At 37.0% G+C, this 19,929-nt stretch overlaps 1 protein-coding gene across 1 annotated transcript; it reads right to left on the bottom strand.

Moving 5' to 3' along the window:
- Window positions 1–3,703: 3,703 nt before the first annotated feature.
- Window positions 3,704–7,078, bottom strand: LOC110666385 (zinc finger CCCH domain-containing protein 66). The gene is made up of 2 exons (XM_021826861.2): window positions 6,846–7,078; window positions 3,704–6,293 (listed from the first exon to the last, which is right to left on the bottom strand). The coding sequence occupies exon 2, from the start codon at window positions 6,244–6,246 to the stop codon at window positions 4,129–4,131; it is 2,118 nt and encodes a 705-aa protein (XP_021682553.2). The 5' UTR covers window positions 6,247–6,293; window positions 6,846–7,078; the 3' UTR covers window positions 3,704–4,128.
- Window positions 7,079–19,929: the final 12,851 nt, after the last annotated feature.

Raw genomic sequence — 19,929 nt, 5'->3', positions numbered from 1 at the left:
CTTGCATATAGATAGCATATAGATTATGTATAGTTTTTATTTCTTTTTTATTTTTATTTAATTTTTGCTTTCATTTTAGGAATCATGCATATATAAAAAATAAATTTTTACCTAATTTTTAGAAGATTGAGAATAATTTTGAAAAGCGATTGAGCTTGCCTCTAGATGGGTTTGATGGATTGAAAGTTCCAGATTACTATAAGGCTATAAGATTCTTATCTAGGTTTATATCTTCTTCGCCAAGGGTCACTCAATTAATTACATTGAGTTTTGAATGCCTAGAGAAAACTCTAGAGTAAGAAATAACTAATTGTGTCTCACCAATCCTAGAACAAGCCTTCTAGATCTTTCGAGGTGAAATATTGGCATTCACTTGAAAAGAGAAATGATCGAGGCATTCTTTGAATTTTAAAATCCACATTTTTAGCCCTAACCAACCTCACTTTAAAATTTCCCTTTGAAACTAATTTGAGCCTTCATTTATACCCCTTATTTCCTTGGTACCCATAATCTACCTAACCATAAACCTAAACACTTATGAGAATAATTTGTTTAAGTGATAGATACAAAAAGAGAGAGAGAGAGAGAGAGAGAGAGAGAGAGAGAGAGAGAGAAGCATATAATAATCAAGTGGGAGAAGTACTAAAGTAAAATTGGCTAGCAATCATATCATGTTGTGAAAAATTATTTACCACCAAAGTATACAAAGAAATGAGTTTGGGGGTGGATTAAAAAGAGACAATTGCAATGCAAAATTCAATGTTATTTATGTAGTCCCTAAAAGAGTTTTAAAAATTGTATGCTAGCATTGGTGATTTATTGTAAAGTTCTTCCTCCCATTTAATTCAAAAAAAATAATAATAAAATAAAAATAAAAATAAAAAAGAAGTGTATCTTAATCTTTTTAACAATTTAATTATTCTCATGTTTTACTTTCCTTTTACCTTTTCTTTGTTAGCCATATTATTACCCCTTAGCCCTATTACAACGATTAAAAGTCATTTTAATCTCTTGATAGTGTTTTGCTACATTAGTGGAGATTGGATTAGTTGGTTTGGCTATGGGATTGGCACATTATTCATCCATTTAATTATTTCTATCATTATTTGAGATACTTTAGTTTACGGATTGTTTTAGAGCCTATTTGAGCATAATTTCTCTATGTAATTGATTGGTTTGGATTTGATGGAATGAATAATTGACCTAAGGCTAAGCAGTGATAACTTTGATGAGAAATGAATTTCTTATACCTTGAAGATAGGTATATAGTTTGTTGGTGGCTAGAGGTAAGTTTAAAAACTTGGATGAGTGATTTTCATGAATCTAAGAAAAAGGTACCCCAATTGTATATAATTGTTTTTAATTTGCTTAAGGATAAGCAAAGGTTTGAGTTTGGGAGAATTTGATAAACCCATTTTATATAGGTATTTTAGGGTAGTTTTGCATTTATTTTGCTCTTTTTAGTTTAGTAATTTTATGCTTTTAATGCTTATTTTAGTTAATTTATTAATTTTAGTTTCATTATATTTGATTTTTGGAATTTTAATGTTTTTGATAAGTTTTAATAAGGTTTAAAGGCAAAAAGGTCCATATAGAAGAAATTCAAAGTGATTTGTAAGCTTAAAGTAGTGTAAACAATACAGAAAATTTGCTTAAGGAAGAAGACCAGCCGAGATTTTCAAGGGCTTCAACATGCCCCTTGTTGAAGGTCGTGTGAAGATAAATGAGGCATGTAGATTCAACACTGAGTCGTGCAGACAGAGATTTTGGAACAAAATCTGCCAAAAGTTTCAAGGACTTCAACATATCCTGTGTAGCTGGTCGTGCAGAATCTAAAGGCTCTCCCTCCGAATCAACATGAGGCATGTTGAAAATAACTTAAATCAATATGAGGCGTGTGGGATAGCGTTGGGTTGACATGAAAAAATTTTCTCTTTTCACACCTTTTATACATTTTGTCTTTATCTCTTTAGAGACCATTTTTAGGGCAAAGTTTGAGGGGATATATAAGTATTACATTCTCATTTTTACTAGAAGGAGAAAGAGAGAGAAAAATCAAAAGAGAAAGGAAAGAAGGAACCACGCCATTCTCTGGAGGAAGGACACCTGCAGAGTGACGTTTCCAGCTTCTATTTTCAGAGATTTAGATTCTCTTATTCTGGGTTCTTTTATTTTTAGTCTTATTTTCATATTTTCTTGCTCCATTTCATATTTTCTACTTGTAAATACAAATATGAGTGAGTAGATACTTGGGATTTCAGAGTTGAGTGTAATTATTTAAGTTTTATTTGTAGATTTAGACTCTTTTTAACTAGATTTTAGAATATATAAGTTTTAATTTTTATCTTGTGTGCTTATTTACATACCCATTATTGGTACTCCTTGAGTTTTGTTCTTAATCTTAGATTGAAGGACCAAGAGGTGAAAATCTATGATAGATAATCAAGATAATGAATTTAATCACCTAGTGTTAGAAATAAACTAGTGGGTTAAGAGGAATTTCAAATTGATTAAAGAGCTTAAAGGGTTTTGGATAATTAAACATCGCATGAGAATGGGTTTTAGTTTCCTTTAAAACACTCTTTAGTTTACTTGAAAGAGGAATTAAAGAAAATCAGAATCAACTTCCTTCAAACTTGTATTTTCTTTAATCTTGGTTTTACCTATTCAAATCCCAATAAAATTTACTTCATGAACCTCAACTCTAGAATCAATTTTGACATTAATTAATTAAATCTTTAATTACTTGTTGAAATTTTAGTAAATTAGTATAGTGCTTAGAAATTTAATTGCTTATTTCATTATAATTTCCTTATTTTTCCAATTTAATTTGTTACATCTCTACTCTACTTTTTGGCACACATTATCGATAGCTCAAATAATCGTGACTTTTATAGTTTGGTACTCAAACAACAAATCTCTGTGGGATGATATCTTTTTTTTTACTACTTAAACGACCCGTATACTTGCCGAGTACGCATCATAAATTCTTCTTCTTCTTCTCGCCCCCTACATCAGCAAGAAAAAAAAAATTCTTTTTCTTTGATTTAGTGCTCACCCCACTACTAAATCCCTGGTTGGCAGTTAGATTTGAAACCAAAAATAATGTTTTTTAGAAAAAATTTTATTTTAAATACTGCTAAAAAAATTTAAAAAAAGATGTTTTATTATTTTCAAATTCTTATAATTAGCATATGTCAAATTGAATTTTCAATTAAGTTTTAATACCTTCTAGCAAACATAATTTTTCTTAACAATAATGCAAAACTAAACTCAACGAAGTAGGATGAAAATAGGCATTATAAGATATGCTTGCAGGATTGCCTTTTCTTTGTGCTCAACAATCTCTCTGAGAATATGGAGGTGGAGCCAATTAGCCTTCTCCTTTAGAATGCCGAAAGTAATACTCAGAATTCAAAAAGGTCATAAGTGTACAAAATTGACATGGCATAAAAAGAAAGCAAGAAAAAAAGCAAAGGAGTTGGAAGCTGACACATGTTTGATGTTGAAAGCTGAATGCCAGTGTCTACATTCATTCTTTTCCAGCCATAGGGCACCATATACAAACTACACCTAAATACCAATATCCACTAGCATAATTTTCCAGCTTTAGTGTGCTCAAATAGAAACAAGAAGGTGGTGATGTCAATGTGAAAGCATTTTTAGCAAATGCTTGCATAAGCATAACAGAGAAATGTTGATATACTGAAATTTGAAACATATTGAATTCAGTAATTAACGTAACAGCTTTATAGTACAATGAGATGTATACAAACCTACAATAAGTAAAAATAAACCAAAGAATAGGCCACCCGGAAATAAGGTACTTTGCACCATCTAGCCCTTCTCTCATCAGCACAAGAATATGCTTCAGAAGAATATATTAACTCTAGTTACAACAGAACCAAATTAACTAGAAAAAGCGTATCGCCATGAGCAGATATCCTTCATTCTGCCCAACTTCTTTGTTTTCTCCCCTTGGACCTTTGCCCTTTTTCTTCTTTTTTTCTTTTCTTTCTTCAATTTCTTGCCGCTAGATAGAAGTTGAAACTAATAAATATTAAAAAAATAGAAAAAATAAACTAGTTAAAATGTTAAATTAGGAGCCAACTGGGGGCTTCTGTTGCTTTAAGCCACCATCTGCTCCTGCTCAATGCACAATTGCTCCACCCAAGCTGGAAGCATTTCTGAACCACCAGTGTTAAGATGGCATTGTAGCTGCTGTTCCTCAACACCCAAGTGCCCAGAATTCAAAGGAGGGGTATCCTTTACCAGGGACTGAACCCATGACACATCTGGCTCATAGAGAATTGCAGGCGCTGAGACTGCAGCTGTTGCCAAACTGCTGCCATTGCTTCGAATGCCAAAAGAAGCAGACTTGCGCAGCTTATTAAGCTCCTCTCCTTGGACACCCCAGTCCAATTTGCCATCAGGGGAACCCCAGTCTGAAAGATTAGAAGGCATTGTGGTTGCAGAAGATGTTGGTGAAGAAAACCCAGTATGACGGTTCACAGCACTTCGTTCAATGAAACTCTGGCTCCGCTTAGCAAAGGCAGCAGACCTCGAATTCAAAACTGCTGCTGCAGCTGCCCCAGATGCATCAATCCCAAAGGACGATGTCCTCACAGGAGAAGATGAGAAGTTGGTAGGGTAACTAGGGCGGAGCTTCTGGTTAATGTTCTGGTGCATCTGAATTCCTTTTGGAGATTGTAATTGGGATGCTGAGGCATCCACCGAAAGTCCCTGCAATTGAGGCAAAATTGAAGGATCAAGAGATCCAAAAATATCTTCAAGGTTAGTTGGCTTCACTCGTCCAAGCCTATTCAACTCTATAGTTCGATCACCAGAGACGGCAAAAGCTGAACCAGTAGACAAACCATTATTCCAACTGGAGGGTGAGGAGAGACCAGATATCTCATCCATCAATTGTTGTTGCCAGCGATGGTGACTATCAAGCCCAAGCAACTCCATGTCTAAATCCAGATCTCTAGCACTCAGTGCAGATTTCAACCTGCTACCAGGAAGCTGCAAGGTAGGAGGTATAATATTAGACTGGTTTGGCCATCCACCCATAGGAGATGAGGACCCAGAGGGAGTCATCGGTGGTGTTGAAGTAGCTGGTATCAAGATAGATGGAGAACCAAGAGCAAGTGGACTGATAGAACCTATGTCCCGCGCTGAAACATTGGCTGAGAAGGATCTAGGTGAAGGCACAGCCGAACCTGTTGAGGCATACAAGGGCCGAAGCTCTTCAGGCTTGTGAGCAAAAAAACAAACCCTTCTTGCACAACTAGTCTCATCTTTGCAAAGACGTGTTCGATATTGTGCAGGGTGAAGCCAGCACTCAAAAATACCATGTGCATACTCACAAGCATCACCCTGCCTGCATGACCCCTTCCGAAACTCAGGGCATGGGACACAGCTATAATGGTATTTCCTTGGATCTCGCCGCCTAGCATTTTCACCAGGGTGAACAAATGGGCATTCCGTCCAATCATGGGAATATGCCCTTGAGCAAGGCTTCACCTTAAACGTATACATTCTAAATTCATCAGTACCATATATGCCATTCTTGATATCTGGAAGAGTGAGATCAACAGGATACTCTTTCTTTTCAGTACCATCTTTTGAAAATATGGGTGTTGAAACTTCCTGTTGTTCTTGCCTATCAATTTCATTAGGATTCTGATTAGCCAAAACACAAGATTCATCACTATAACAACCACCCTTTAGCACAAGCTCTAGTGCCTTTCTCCCTGAATTAGAACCAGAACTAACAAATGGAACAAGCAAGTCACTAGCATTATTTCCATTTGCATCAACAGTATTAGGATCAGCAGAGGCATCGAGCAAGAGCTTAACAACCTCAAGAGAAGAAACAGAACCACCTGCAGCAGCACAATGAAGCGCCGTGGCCCCATCAGACCCACAACACCTATTAACATCAACACAGCCCATTTCTAAGATATATTTCAGCACATCTTTGCTTCCATATAAGGCAGCAATCATAAGGGGTGTCCGCTCCTCATACCCCATCTTTTTTGAGCCAATTCTCCTTCCATACCACAAGCCTAGCTCATCAACATCACGGCCTCCTTCAATTTCTCTCTTAAACCCAATAAGATCATTCGAGGCAGACAATTCGAGCAGAAAAGAGAGATCACAGCAAAACCCATCTTGTCGTTGAAATTCATTCTTCTCCATGATGAAACCAGTATGAGTTGGTGTCTTTGACCCACTGCACATCGAAATAGTTCTCCTTTATCAGGCCTTGTTCGAACTCCCTTTTTTTTCTACAAAATTGTAACGAAGAACATTCAAAAACACTTTCAATTTCAAACACTTAAACAAGAAAGGAAATATGGGTTTGTTTAATATAAGCAATTTTTGGGAGGAACAGAAATCAAAACACCGATATTCCATTTAAAGAAGTTGTAACAAAACTACCATAAAATTGTTAAAAGCACGGAACTTGCAGATGAATTCAGAGCCTTTAAACAAGCAAACAAGCAACCACAAAGAATTTGCAGAACTAAAATAAATATATGAAACAGAAAGCAGTTACAATCCTAAAAAATATAACTGCGCCATCTAACCTACGCTGTGTCTGGTTCCTGAGGATAAAATTAACACGAAAAGGCAAACAAATATTTAGTATCTCGCAGTTCATAGTTTCCACTTTCCACAAATACCAAACCAAGTACTAAAACCCACAGCTCAAGTTCCCTTCTTTAACTACGTTTTAAAACCAACCTAAAAGAACATCATCACTGAGAACTCAGAACCGAAAACGAACCCAACAATAATAAATTCCAGCAAACATTTAAAGATCAGAAAGAACATACCTTTATTAAATGCAAAAATGAGAGCACCAGGCAAAAGTTCTGGCTTATTAAAGTCCTTGAATTTTACCCTTCACTTCGAAGTTTTAACTACACAGAACCAGAGAGAGGAAAAGACTATTGGCTTCTCCCTTTTAATGGGTTTTTGGGGGCAAAAAGACGACCCTGTGGTGGAACTACTTCTATGGCTGCTCCTAGCAAATCTTTTCCTTCACCTTTCTTTTTTTTTTTTTAATTTTTACTTTTTTATAATTCCAATCGGAGGAAAAAAAAAAAAAAAAAGGAAAAAATGAAACCAAAACGCAAATGAAAAGCAAATTCAAATGAAATTTAGGATGGAGGATACGGGCCCACTATGTTCCAAATATCTAACCGCCATGGAGTGAGTACGCGCCACGTGTTGATTGCTTTGTACTCTGTAGACACGGCCTCACCAAAGATGGAAAGATGACTGTATCGAGATTCCGGATTATCACACTTTACGCGGTTTTGGCCTCTGGTGAATGACGTGGACGAAGGTGAACCGTCATCGTATGCCAATTTTTTTTTATATAAAAGAATTTATCTTATTGGTCTATAAATTTTGCTAGTCTCACTGTCTGTCGTTTGAATTTAGAGATATTCTAATGGCAAAAGGAAGATATGAAGCACCATTATTATTGGGCTGTTATTTGTTGTAAAGCGAAAGCACCGTCGTCGTACTAAATCTCTCAGTTGGATATGATTGAGCGATGGCGCACTTTGAAACCATCGACGAATAGGAGCGTTCGATGGTTTCTAGAAAGCTCTGTCTGCGTGTTTTTGAATTCCCGTTAACAATCATCGCTTGATGGCTTAATAATAATTTATTTAATAATAAAAATAATAAAATGTAAATAAATAATAATAATAAAAGAAACTTACAGAAATAGACTTTTTTTTTTTTACATATAATTTTTTTTTTCAGTAATCTTTTCATCCTCTCCCAAAGCTTTTTCCTACTTGCATTCAAGATAATTTATGAAAATTATTAGAGTAAAGATGACAATTTTTTAATATATAATTTAAGAGCTATAACTTTCAAAAGAAAATTGAGATTGAGACAAGTCTCTTTCTTTCTTTTTGAAATGATAGCCCATTTTCCTGTAAATTTCATTTTCCTTATCTACATTTTTATAATAATTTAATTTAATTAATTTTATATTTTAAAAAAAAATTATTTTTTTAAATTTTAAAAAATATACTTTTAAAAAATTTAAAAATAAACATAATTATATGAAAATATAGTTAAATTATTTTCTTATAAATAATTTATCCTAAATAAAGTCATTTACACAATTTATTTCATTTACCAATCGACATTAATTAAATAGTGTTAAAATAATTTTTAAATATGAGGTTTTAATTTTAAATTTCAAAATAAATAAAAAAAATTATATATATATATATAGAAGGTTAATTAAGTTGTAATTGTTTATGGAAAAAGTTAAACTCACAGATATTAACATCATTGTTAAAAACTATAAGGGGGTAATTTTTTTATTTTTTATCTAAATTTTAATATTATTAACATTTGAGTATTTATATTTTAAAAAAATATATCATTTAATTTTAAAAATTTAAACACTTTAATCATTTCATTTATTTTTTAATATATTTTAGTATCTTTCTTTCATTTAGTCAAGTCACGTGAAAGAGAAAATTTACTCCTTCCTATGCCACTGACTTCAACACTTTGATTTTATTTTGATGTTGGACTTTCGTTTGCAATATGATATTAAAGTGACCATATATTATTTATTATCAAATGCACATAAATAAGTATAAGCTATTTTTCTCATTAATTAATTTCTATAAACTTGGATTTATAAATTTAAATGAAATATTATTAAAAGGTAAATTGAAATGTTTATTAAAAAAAAAAGGATTTTAAGTGCAATTGAAATAAAATGTTAGCCATAATCATAAATTAGCATTTATATTTTATAAAAATTAATTAAAAAATATTTTATACAAATGATTTTTAACTTATTAGTATTTGAGTAATTTTTTTAAAATTATGAAATTTTAAATTAAATATAATATTAAATTATACGAAAAACTTTTAAAAATACTCTCTTTGTATATTTTTTATATGTCATTTTTAAAAAATTATTTTGTTTAAAAATATTTATTATTTTCAAAAATTAAAAAATATTAATTATTTTGTTATTTTTATCTTATATCTATTGAATACAATATTTATTTATATAATTTACTTTTCTATCTCTCTTAATTACGTGAAATAAAGAATAATTTAATTAAATTAAAAAATATTTTATTATAATTTAGGTAATTTAATTATTTTTTTAATTAAAATATAAAGATTTTTTGAAAAAAAAATATTGAATTTGAGCATTCTTTAAAGTTAAATGAATTAAAAAATAAAAGAAAAATATTTTATCCAAATATTATATAACATGATTGAAGTGGACTGGTAGTCGCAGAGATCAAATATTTGAACGGCTGAGATTATGTGTATAATAAATTGGGAATTTGGACTTTTGAATAGGCGGAGATTGAGAAAAGTCTAATGCGTGCCTAAAAATGTAGGGAGTAGGGACACCGCCAAGACATAAAACGACATGGAAGAGGGAACCATGAAAGCAACCCAAGCGGCTCACAAGTAATAATTTCATTTCATTTTCCTTCGTAGAAATTATGCCATACCATTTAATGTCACCCCAACTACCCTATCACTTTCCATGCTCAATTATTCTTAGAGGAAAAATTGGAATTGCAATTTTTTTTATTGAATTACTATATTAAATTTATTGTTTTTATAATTGATCAAATAATATTTTAATTAATATTAAATTGAAAACTATATCATTAAAAATTAAAATTTTAATTAATGAATTGTAATATAATGATATTAAAATTGTGAGATATTAAATTTAAAAATCAATGAAAGCCAAGTAAATAATAGTTTTAAAAAAAAACTTTAGCATTCAACTACAACTAAAATTGTCAATTTTAACTTATAATCCTTATATTATGATACATGCATTTCATGTAACAATTTTGATTAAATTTCATAGTCATTCTATTCATTTGTTAGTTATTTTTAGTTAACTTCACTAGTTATTTAGTTAATTTTTTATAATTACTAATTTTGGATTAATTTATAATTTTAATTTTATTTTGTAGATAAAATAGTATTTTTAAGTGATTAAAAAGCAATTGTACAAGTAAAGAGTAAATTTCAAATCCAAAAGTGTCAAAAATGAAGCCTAAAAATCAAAAAATTTTGAAGGCTGCCAAAAGTTACATAAGGAGTTGCATAGCCTATGCAGCTTGCGTCCAGAAAATGAAAGAAATTTTTAACTTACCGAAAGTTGTATAACCCAGTGCATAAGTTATGCACTATCTTATATGAGAGACTGAAAAGATATTGCAAGCCTAACAAAAGATGCATAGCTTCCTGCATAGCCTATATACCTTCACGAAATATGAACTTAATTATGTCGAAACATGCAAAGCCTCATGTATATGTTATGCATTAGCCTATGCAATCGATCAGAAAATCTCTCAGGATTATCCAAATGTGCACAACCTTTTCCACAGCCTATGCACCTTCACAAAAATTCTCTGAAACTTATCAAAAGATGCGTAAGGACTTACATGGTTATGCAAACATATCTTCACTTATTCTTTCCAGTTCTGACTCTGTATAAGAGGTTGCATGAGCACATTTCCAGTTATGCACTTTCTTATTAGTTGGTTGAAGAAGCATGTAACACCCCCTAATTTTTAAATTTATTATGTTATGGATAAATATTAATATTTTACTTTATTTAAATTTTAGGAAATTATTTGAAATTTTTCGGGTTTTAGAAATAGGGTTCGATTTTTCGAAAATATAAATTTTGATGATTTTTAAAAATTAATTTAAAGACCACGTGACAAAACTAAAAATATATTTGGAGTCTACGAATTTTTCTGAGTTTTCTAGAATTTTTTCGAAATTTTTGGGCCTCATTTTCGGTCCCAAGGCAGAGTAAAAATTCAAAATTTTGTATCCTGAATCGAACCGACCGAATCGAACCGGACCAGATCGGACCGGTTGAATCGGGCCGGCTCCTTTTTCTTCTTCTTCTCCTCTTCCCGCGCACGTTCTCCTCTCTCTCTCTCTCTCTCTCTCCCCCATTTTCTCTCTCCTCTCACCTCCCCTCGCCGGCCAGCCGCCTCCCCAGCCTCCCCACCTCGCCAGCGCGCCACCTCAGCCTCCTCCCATTGCCAGCCGCCGCCTGGAACGCCGGGAAACGTTTCGCGAAGCGACGCGGCGCGCAGCGCGCTGCTTCATCTTCCCGGCCGAAATTCGGTCGATCCGGCCACCGATTGGGCCGTGTCACGACCCAACCTATGGGCCGGATCGGCACTAGGACCTGGGCCAGCCTAAAGCCCCCGAGGCCCACAGTAAGCCTAACTATTCCTTAACCCAACTCTAAGGCCCATTTGGGCCCAATTTCAAGAATTCAACCGGACAGAGTCTGGCCATAAAATGGACCTTTCAACGGGGAGTTTTTGACTCACCCGACCTGTAAACACAATATGTAATCAATTGGGGAGCTCAGCTCACCCTCCACATACTCAAATGTCATAAAAATAAATGGGAGCTCAGCTCCCTCATCCAGTCCATCAACATGCATAAAATAATAAGTTTACAGGTCCAAAATAACAATTTATATTACAGACCCAAATCAAATAAATATTTCTAATACATGCGAAAATTCTAGAGTTAACAGGTTTATACAAACATTAACAAACGACCTGTGAGGGAGAAAAGCAGGTTAACCTCAAAAATATCCTCCTGTGGCCTAGAAAAATATTGAACAGGAGTGAGCGTTCAACTCAGAGAGTAAAATATCAATTTTAAGCATAATCTTTATAACTATCTAAAACTAATGCACCCTGTAGAGTGAAATACAACATCAGCAATATTTTCACATCATAATAGTAAAAAGGTAATTTGGAGCACTCACACACCCAGTAATATTAATCATAATATATGGGAATTGATCCCCTATACAGCTCTCTTAAATCCAACCTGTGCCAGCGAAGAACTCAAGCCGGACTTTCGCTTAATAAACCAAATCGGGGTCCCAGCGAAGAACTCAAGCTGTGACTACCCTCGAAGGACTGGGTCCCAGCGAAGATCTCAAGCCGTGTCTACCCATCCTGTCCATAGCCAACACCACATCACACGCACGCCAACACACGCACACTGCTCCAAATTACCACAACAACATACATGGCACTTTAACAGTTGTGAATGCAACATAAAATATGCTTAGAGTTTAACTACATAGATATATACATATAAGTGATGCATGGGCATGCTTGAACATATAATAATAGTGAAATTACAATTAAAATTAATATTTTACTCACAGACTTGACAGCGGTCACTGTGGCGGCTGGGCGGAGGAAGAAGGCTGTCCCGGCTCACCTAACAATTTTATTACAATCATTTAATAAATTTGACTTAATACAAACTAAGAAAAGACTAAATACGTCCTAAGTCGTGCCGAAAATCCGGCAGAGTCTCTCCTATACTTAGGACCTACCCAACCTGCAAAAGGGCTCAAAACGCACTTCCATATTCACCAACCATATACCCACAACTCAATCATATCACACAGCCCCTCCTGGGCCCATCCAAACAGTCATCAATCACAATATGTAAATTTATAGTTTAGTCCTTATAATTGATCATTTTTGCAAAAATTGCCCAAATAAGCTCTAAAAATTCTAAAACTTTGCCCCACGGTCCTTAGCAATATTATTAGGCTATTGCAAAAAGAATCATAATTTTCTGAGCTACCACGAATATTTTATGGATTTTTAATCCCATTTAAGTACTAGAAAATTATGAAAAAGTAAGGTTCGGGTTTACCTATGCCTATTCTGACTTCGGGGATGCGCTTGGGACATCTGAAAATGGAGGGGTAGCCAAAACCTCGATCCAATTCGGAGACTTTTTCGATAGCCGGTCTGTTTGGCCGGAAATTCACAGACCCGGACAACTATCGAATTTCCACGAATTGAAGATACCTACACGAAGCCCACAATACGGGGGTTAGTACATAAATTTTACGGAATTTTCTAAGCTCATTTAATGCTCGAACAAACACTACGAAGTTCAGTGAGACCCACCGAAAAACAGTGTCGAAAAAATTTGAAATTTATATCGCCAAACTCTCGACGAGTGGAGCGCTCTGGTACTCTCGGTTTTCTCGTGGGGTTCCCGGTTTGTGAGAAATCTAGCCCAAAAGTCAAAATGGGCTAAAACTTCTCAGACAAAAATTGGACAAACCGCTCGATGGATTTCGGTGTTCTTGGTGTCTATGGAAAGCTCTCGACGAGTCTATATTGTTTGACACAAAACCCGACCCAATCGGTGGTCGGATCAGCCGGATTTCGGCTCGAAAAACAAAGCATCACACGCGCGCAAGGGAGGCGTTTGCGCGCGTTTTCCGGTCGCCTGGGGCGTCAACCGGCCATGGGGAGTTGGTGGGGCTGCGCGCCGGCGAGCTGAGGTGGCTGGGGAGGTGGCGGCGCAGCGAGGGGAGGAGGGAGGAGAGAGAAAACGGGAGAGAGAGAGAGGGAGGTCGGGACGCCCGCAAGGAGAAGAAAAGGAAGAAGGAGACGATCTGATTCGATCGGTCCGGTTCGATTCGGCCAGTTCGATTTAGGATACAAAATTTTGAATTTTTACTCTGCCTTGGGACCAAAAACGAGACCCAAAAATTCCAGAAATATTCTAGAAAACTCAGAAAAATTCATAGACTTCAAATATATTTTTAGTTTTGCCAAGTGGTCTTTAAATTAAATTTTAAAAATCATCAAAGTTTTTATTTTTAGAAAAATCGAACCTAATTTCTAAAATCCGAAAAATTTCAAATACTTTCCTAAAATTCAAATAAAATAAAATATCAATAATTACCCAAAAATAATAAATTTAAAAAAATTAGGGGTGTTACAGGCCGGGTCTTGTGTCTAAACCCATCTACACCTCGAAAGCTTTCCATAGACACCAAGAACACCAAAATCCATCGAGCGAATTGTCCAATTTTTTTCCGGAAAGTTTTAGCCCATTTTAACTTTTGGGCTAGATTTTTCGCAAACCGTGAACCCCAAGAGAAAATCGAGAGTACCAGAGCGCTCCACTCATCGAGAGCTTCGCGGCAATATAAATTTCAAAATTTTCTGACACCGTTTTTCGATGGGTCCCACGGAACTTCGTAGTATTTTTTTGAGCATTAAATGAGCTTAGAAAATTTAGTAAAAATTTTATACTAACCCCTATGTTGTGGGCTTCATGTAGGTATCTTTAATTCGCAGAAATTCGATAGTTGTCCGGGTCTGTGAATTTTCGGCCAGACAGATCGGCTACTGAAAAAGTCTCCGAATTGGATCGAGATTTTGGCTACCCCACCATTATCAAACGTCTCGAGCGCATCTCAGGAGTCAGAATCAGCATAGGTAAACCCGAACCTTGCTTTTTTGTAATTTTTAGTACTTAAATGGGATTACAAATTTATAAAATATTCGTGGTAGCTCAGAAAATTATGATTCTTTTTTACAATAGCCTAATAATATTGCTAAGGACCGCAGGGCAAAGTTTTAGAATTTTTAGAGCTTATTTGGGCAGTTTTTGCAAAAATGATCAATTATAAGGACTAAACTGTAAATTTACATATTGTAATTGATGATTATTTGGAGGGGCCCAGGAGGGGCTGTGTGATATGATTGAGTTGTGGGTATATGTTTGGTGAATATAGAAGTGCGTTTTGAGCCCTTTTGCAAGTTGGGTAGGTCCTAGGTATAGGGAAGACTCTGCCGGATTTTCGCAATGACTTAGGACGTATTTGGTCTTTTCTTAGTTTGTATTGAGTCAAATTTATTAAATGATTGTAATAAAATTGTCAGTGAGTCGACCTTCTTCCTCCGCTCACCACAAAGTGACATTGTCAAGTCTGTGAGTAAACTATTAATTTTAATTGTAATTTCGATATTATTATATGTTCAAGTATGCCCATGAATTACTTATATGTATATATCTATGTAGTTAAACTCTAGGCACGTTTTATGTTGCATTCATAACTGTTAAAGTGCCATGTACGTTGTTGTGGTAATTTGGAGCAGTGTGCGTGCGTTGGCGTGCGTGTGATGTGGTGTTGGCTATGGACAGGACGGGTAGACACGGCTTGAGATATTCGCTGGGACCCGGTCCTTCGGGGGTAGTCACGGCTTGAGTTCTTCGCTGGGACCCCGATTTGGTTTATTAAGCGAGAGTCCGGCTTGAGTTCTTCGTTGGCACAGGTTGGATTTGAGAGAGCTGTATAGGGGATCAGCTCCCATATATTATGATTGATATTACTGGGTGTGTGAGTGCTCTAAATTTACCTTTTTACTGTTATGATGTGAAAATATTGCTGATGTTGCATTTCACTCTACAGAGTGCATTAGTTTTAGATAGTTATAGAGATTATGGTTAAAATTGATATTTTACTCTCTAAGTTGAACGCTCACTCCTGTTCAATATTTTTCCAGGCTACAGGAGGGTAATGTTGAGGTTAACCTGCTTTTCTCCCTCGCAGGTTGTTTATTATGTTTTTATAATTCTGTAAACTTCTAGAATTTCTGCATGTATTAGAAATATTTATTTGATTTGGGTCTGCAATATAAATTGTTATTTTGGACCTGTAAATTTATTATTTTATGCATGTTGATGGACTGGATGAGGGAGCTGAGCTCTCATTTATTTTTATGACATTTGAGTATGTGGAGAGTGAGCTGAGCCCCCCAATTGATTACATATTGTGATTACAGGTTGGGTGAGTCAAAAACTCCCCGTTGAAAGGTCTATTTTATAGCCGGACTCTATTCGGTTGAATTCTTGAAATTGAGCCCAAATGGGCCTTAAAGTTGGGTTAAGGAATAGTTAGGCTTACTATGGGCCTCGGGGGCTTTAGGCTGGCCTAGGTCCTAGTGCAGGTCCGGCCCATAGGTTGGGTCGTGACAAATGTGGTATCAGAGCTTAGGCTCCAGATTCATAGGGAATAATTGTCTAAAGTGTTGGGAAGAGTCTACTAGGAGTCACATGCGGAAAATAGGGTCCACATTCGTCTTGCATTGTCATCTTTGCTTCTAGTTTCTGCTTCATATAATTGTGTGTAATATGAGTCTATAGAGCTGTGTAACATGCTGTTTTGAATATTGTAGGCTAATGCTGCTAAATTTCAGGAAAATGCGTAGAAGCAGGAGAGCTGCCACTGCACCAGAACCAGATGTGCCTGATGAGGTTTTGGCACAGGATGAGGCGCCTGCCCTGAGGAGGCGGGGTAGGAGGCCTAGAGCTGGTCAAGTAGAAGAGCAACTGCCACCAGTTCATGATCAATCTTTTATGGCACAAGGTCCCATGGACCTAATGGCAGCTACTCTAGTTGGGTTGTAGAGAACCATCGATATAACGGCACAGTATATGGTCCACCCTCCACAGCAGCAGCAGTCCACCGCACCAAGAGGGGAACCTTACAAATAGATAATCAATTTCAAGAAGTTGGTGCCTGGTACTTATGATATGTCAGACGATGCATATCGGTTTTTGGATTCCTGTAGACAGGCAGGAACATAGTTGCAATTGACTGATAGGAGACTTATAGAGTATATGCAGCATGTCATGGGGCCTATGCCTAGACAATGGATGAATGACTACATATTACCTCGGATGGAGGGTTTGTCGTGGACTCAGTTTGTGGAACTGTTCATCAACCGATTTGTACCAGAAAGTTTCAGAGATCAAAAACAGTGGGCCTTTGAGGCCTTAAGATAGAATGGCAGGTTTGTAGATGAATATGCTACAGAATTTCTGGAATTGAGTAGGAGTGTCCCTACAGCAGTAGCTACAGAAACTATGAAGGTGAAGAGGTTCCTAAAGGGGCTTGACAGGAGGTATGCAAACCTGGCCATGATGTCGGATCAGTCTTTTGATGTGGTGGTTGATCGAGCCAAACAGATTGAAATTAGCTATGCTGTGGATGACAGCGGAAGGGCAAAGAAAAATAGAGCAGAGGGTTCTTCAGGTGTTCCCCACATAGGTGCTCCGGATAGTGGTGGCCAGAGTAATTACAGAGGAAAAAGTAGGAACAATAAGAGTGGTTTTAGACACAAACCTCGAGGGTTCAGGCCAGGGTACGGATCCAGTAGTGGTCATAGTTCAGGATACAGCAGTTCTGGGTCTGGTTCAGGATCCTCCTTTGCACCTTGTGCACAGTGCGGAAGAGGACATTCAGGACCTTGTATAATGGGTTCAGGAGTATGCTTTAGGTGTGGCCAATAAGGTCACTTTGCTAGGGAATGCCCCGTGTTCAGTGAGCCACAGATGGGGTCACAGGGTTCTGTTGCAAATGTTCCTCGTCAGTTGTACCATAGTGCTTCTAGCATGGCAGGCAATCAATTCAGTGGCCAACAGGGCCGAGGACAAGGGGGACGTGGATTTGGAGGCGGTCGAGAAGTAGAAGTCGATGTGGTTACGCAACTCAGGGTAGGGGTCAAGCTCAGGTTTTCACCCTAACCCACTAGGATGCTCAGGCTTCCAATGCAATTGTGGCAGGTATTCTTCTGGTCTGTTCCTATGAGGCTCGTGTTTTAATAGATCCGGGTGCTACGCACTCATTTGTCTCCCCTGTGTTTGCCATGAGATTGGGTAGAAACCCTACAACTTTAGAATGCCCTTTGTCTGTAGCTACCCCACTTAGTGACAACTTAGATGTAGACATAGTTTTTCCGGGTAGCCCAGTAGTAATGGATGGAAGGATCCTCCCAGCAGAATTGGTTCCTTTACCAGTAATGGATTTTGATGTAATTTTAGGGATAGATTGGTTGGCAACTCATTATGCCACTTTAGACTGTAGGAACAAAAAGGTGTATTTCCACATACCTGGTGTGGAAGAGTTTAGCTTTGATGGTGACAGGAGCGTGGCTCCATATAATTTGGTGTCAGTAATTAGTGCTAGAAAAATGTTAAGGCGTGGATGTCATGGGTATTTGGCATTGGTAAGAGATATAGCTATAGAAAGTGTCAACATGGAAAATATTCCTGTTGTTAGAGAATTCATGGATGTCTTCCCTGAGGAGCTTCCAGGGTTGCCACCAGGAAGGGAAATAGAGTTTTGCATTGATGTTGTGCCGGGTACAAACCCCATATCAATGCCGCCTTACAGGATGGCACCAGCAGAATTGAAAGAGTTAAAGGAGCAACTACAGGAGCTTTTGGACAAGGGTTTCATACGTCCGAGCACTTCACCCTGGGGTGCTCCTGTTCTATTTGTGAGAAAGAAGGATGGGTCATTGAGGTTGTGTATTGACTATAGACAGCTGAACAAGGTGACTGTGAAGAACAAGTATCCACTTCCTCGGATCGATGATATGTTTGATCAGCTCCAAGGGGCTAGATTCTTTTCCAAGATAGACCTGCGATCAGGCTACCATCAGTTGAGAATCAGGAATGAGGATGTGTCCAAAACAGCATTTAGGACAAGATATGGTCATTATGAGTTCTTGGTGATGTCTTTTGGACTCATTAATGCACTAGCAGCCTTCATGGACTTGATGAACAGGGTGTTCAGACCATTCTTGGACCGTTTTATCATCGTATTCATAGATGACATTTTGGTATACTCTCGGACCGAGGAAGAACACGTGTGGCACTTGAGGATGGTGTTGCAGACTTTGAGGGAGCACCAGCTATATGCCAAATTTTCAAAATGTGAATTTTGGCTAGAAAGCATCTCATTCTTGGGACACGTGGTTTCTAGTGATGGCATTCAAGTGGATCCTAGGAAAATTAAAGCTGTGACTGATTGGCTTAGGCCTACAACAGTCACTGAGGTGCGAAGTTTTCTGGGTCTAGCTGGCTACTATAAGCGTTTTGTGCAGGATTTTTCTAGGATAGCGGCTCCCCTAACTAAGTTAACTCGGAAGAATGTTCCATTCATTTGGACAGATGACTGTGAAGAGAGTTTCCAAAAGCTTAAGGAGTGTCTAACCACCACCCCGGTGTTGACACTACCGATGAGTAGTAAAGGATATATTGTGTACTGTGATGCCTCCAGAGTTGGCTTAGGGTGTGTTTTGATGCAGAATGGAAAAGTAGTGGCTTATGCTTCAAGGCAGCTGAAGAGGCATGAGCAGAACTACCCCACCCATGATTTGGAAATGGCGGCTATAGTATTTGCACTAAAAATCTAGAGACACTACCTGTATGGTGAAGTGTGCGAGATATACACTGACCATAAGAGTTTGAAGTACATTTTCCAACAGAGGGATTTAAACTTGAGACAGAGGATATGGATGGAGCTTTTGAAGGAATATGATTGCACCGTCCAGTACCAACCTGGGAAGGCCAATGTAGTAGCAGATGCTTTGAGCAGAAAATCTTCTGGCAGTTTGGCACACATTTCAGTAGAGAAGAGACCGTTGATTCAGAAAGTACATGAGTTGATGGATCAAGGTTTAATCCTAGATCTTTCAGATGAGGGGGTATTGTTGGCTCATTTTTCAGTGAGGCCAGACTTGCGAGACAGAGTTAGAGTTTCCCAGCACAAAGACCAACAATTGATGAAGATCATAGAAAGAGTACAGCAGGGTGAGGGTGGTGAATTTGGATTTGCCAATGACGGCGCCCTTATGCAAGGTTCTAAGATATGTGTGCCCGATGTGGACAATCTCAGAAATGAAATCATACGAGAGGCATACTATACACTGTACAGTGTCCACCCAGGTTCCACCAAGATATACCATGATGTGAAAGATAGCTATTGGTGGAATGGCATGAAGAGAGACATAGCAGATTTTGTGTCCAAGTGCTTGACTTGTCAGAAGGTGAAGTTTGAACACCAAAGACCGTCAGGGAAGCTTCAAGAGCTCCCTATCCCAGAATGGAAGTAGGAAATGATTACTATGGATTTTGTGATTGGGTTGCCTCGTACCACACGAGGATATGATTCGATATGGGTATTTGTAGACCGCCTAACTAAATCAGCTCATTTCTTGCCTGTGA

This window comes from Hevea brasiliensis, chromosome 16 (genome assembly GCF_030052815.1).
Source record: "Hevea brasiliensis isolate MT/VB/25A 57/8 chromosome 16, ASM3005281v1, whole genome shotgun sequence".
Classification (NCBI taxonomy): Eukaryota; Viridiplantae; Streptophyta; class Magnoliopsida; order Malpighiales; family Euphorbiaceae; genus Hevea; species Hevea brasiliensis.
The sequence above is the reverse complement of the archived record's forward strand: the minus strand, read 5'-3'. Positions and strand labels throughout refer to the sequence as shown.

What these genes read in the sequence shown, in the direction of transcription:
- LOC110666385 (XM_021826861.2), bottom strand. Translation starts at nt 6,246, where the DNA reads ATGTGCAGTGGGTCAAAGACACCAACTCATACTGGTTTCATCATGGAG.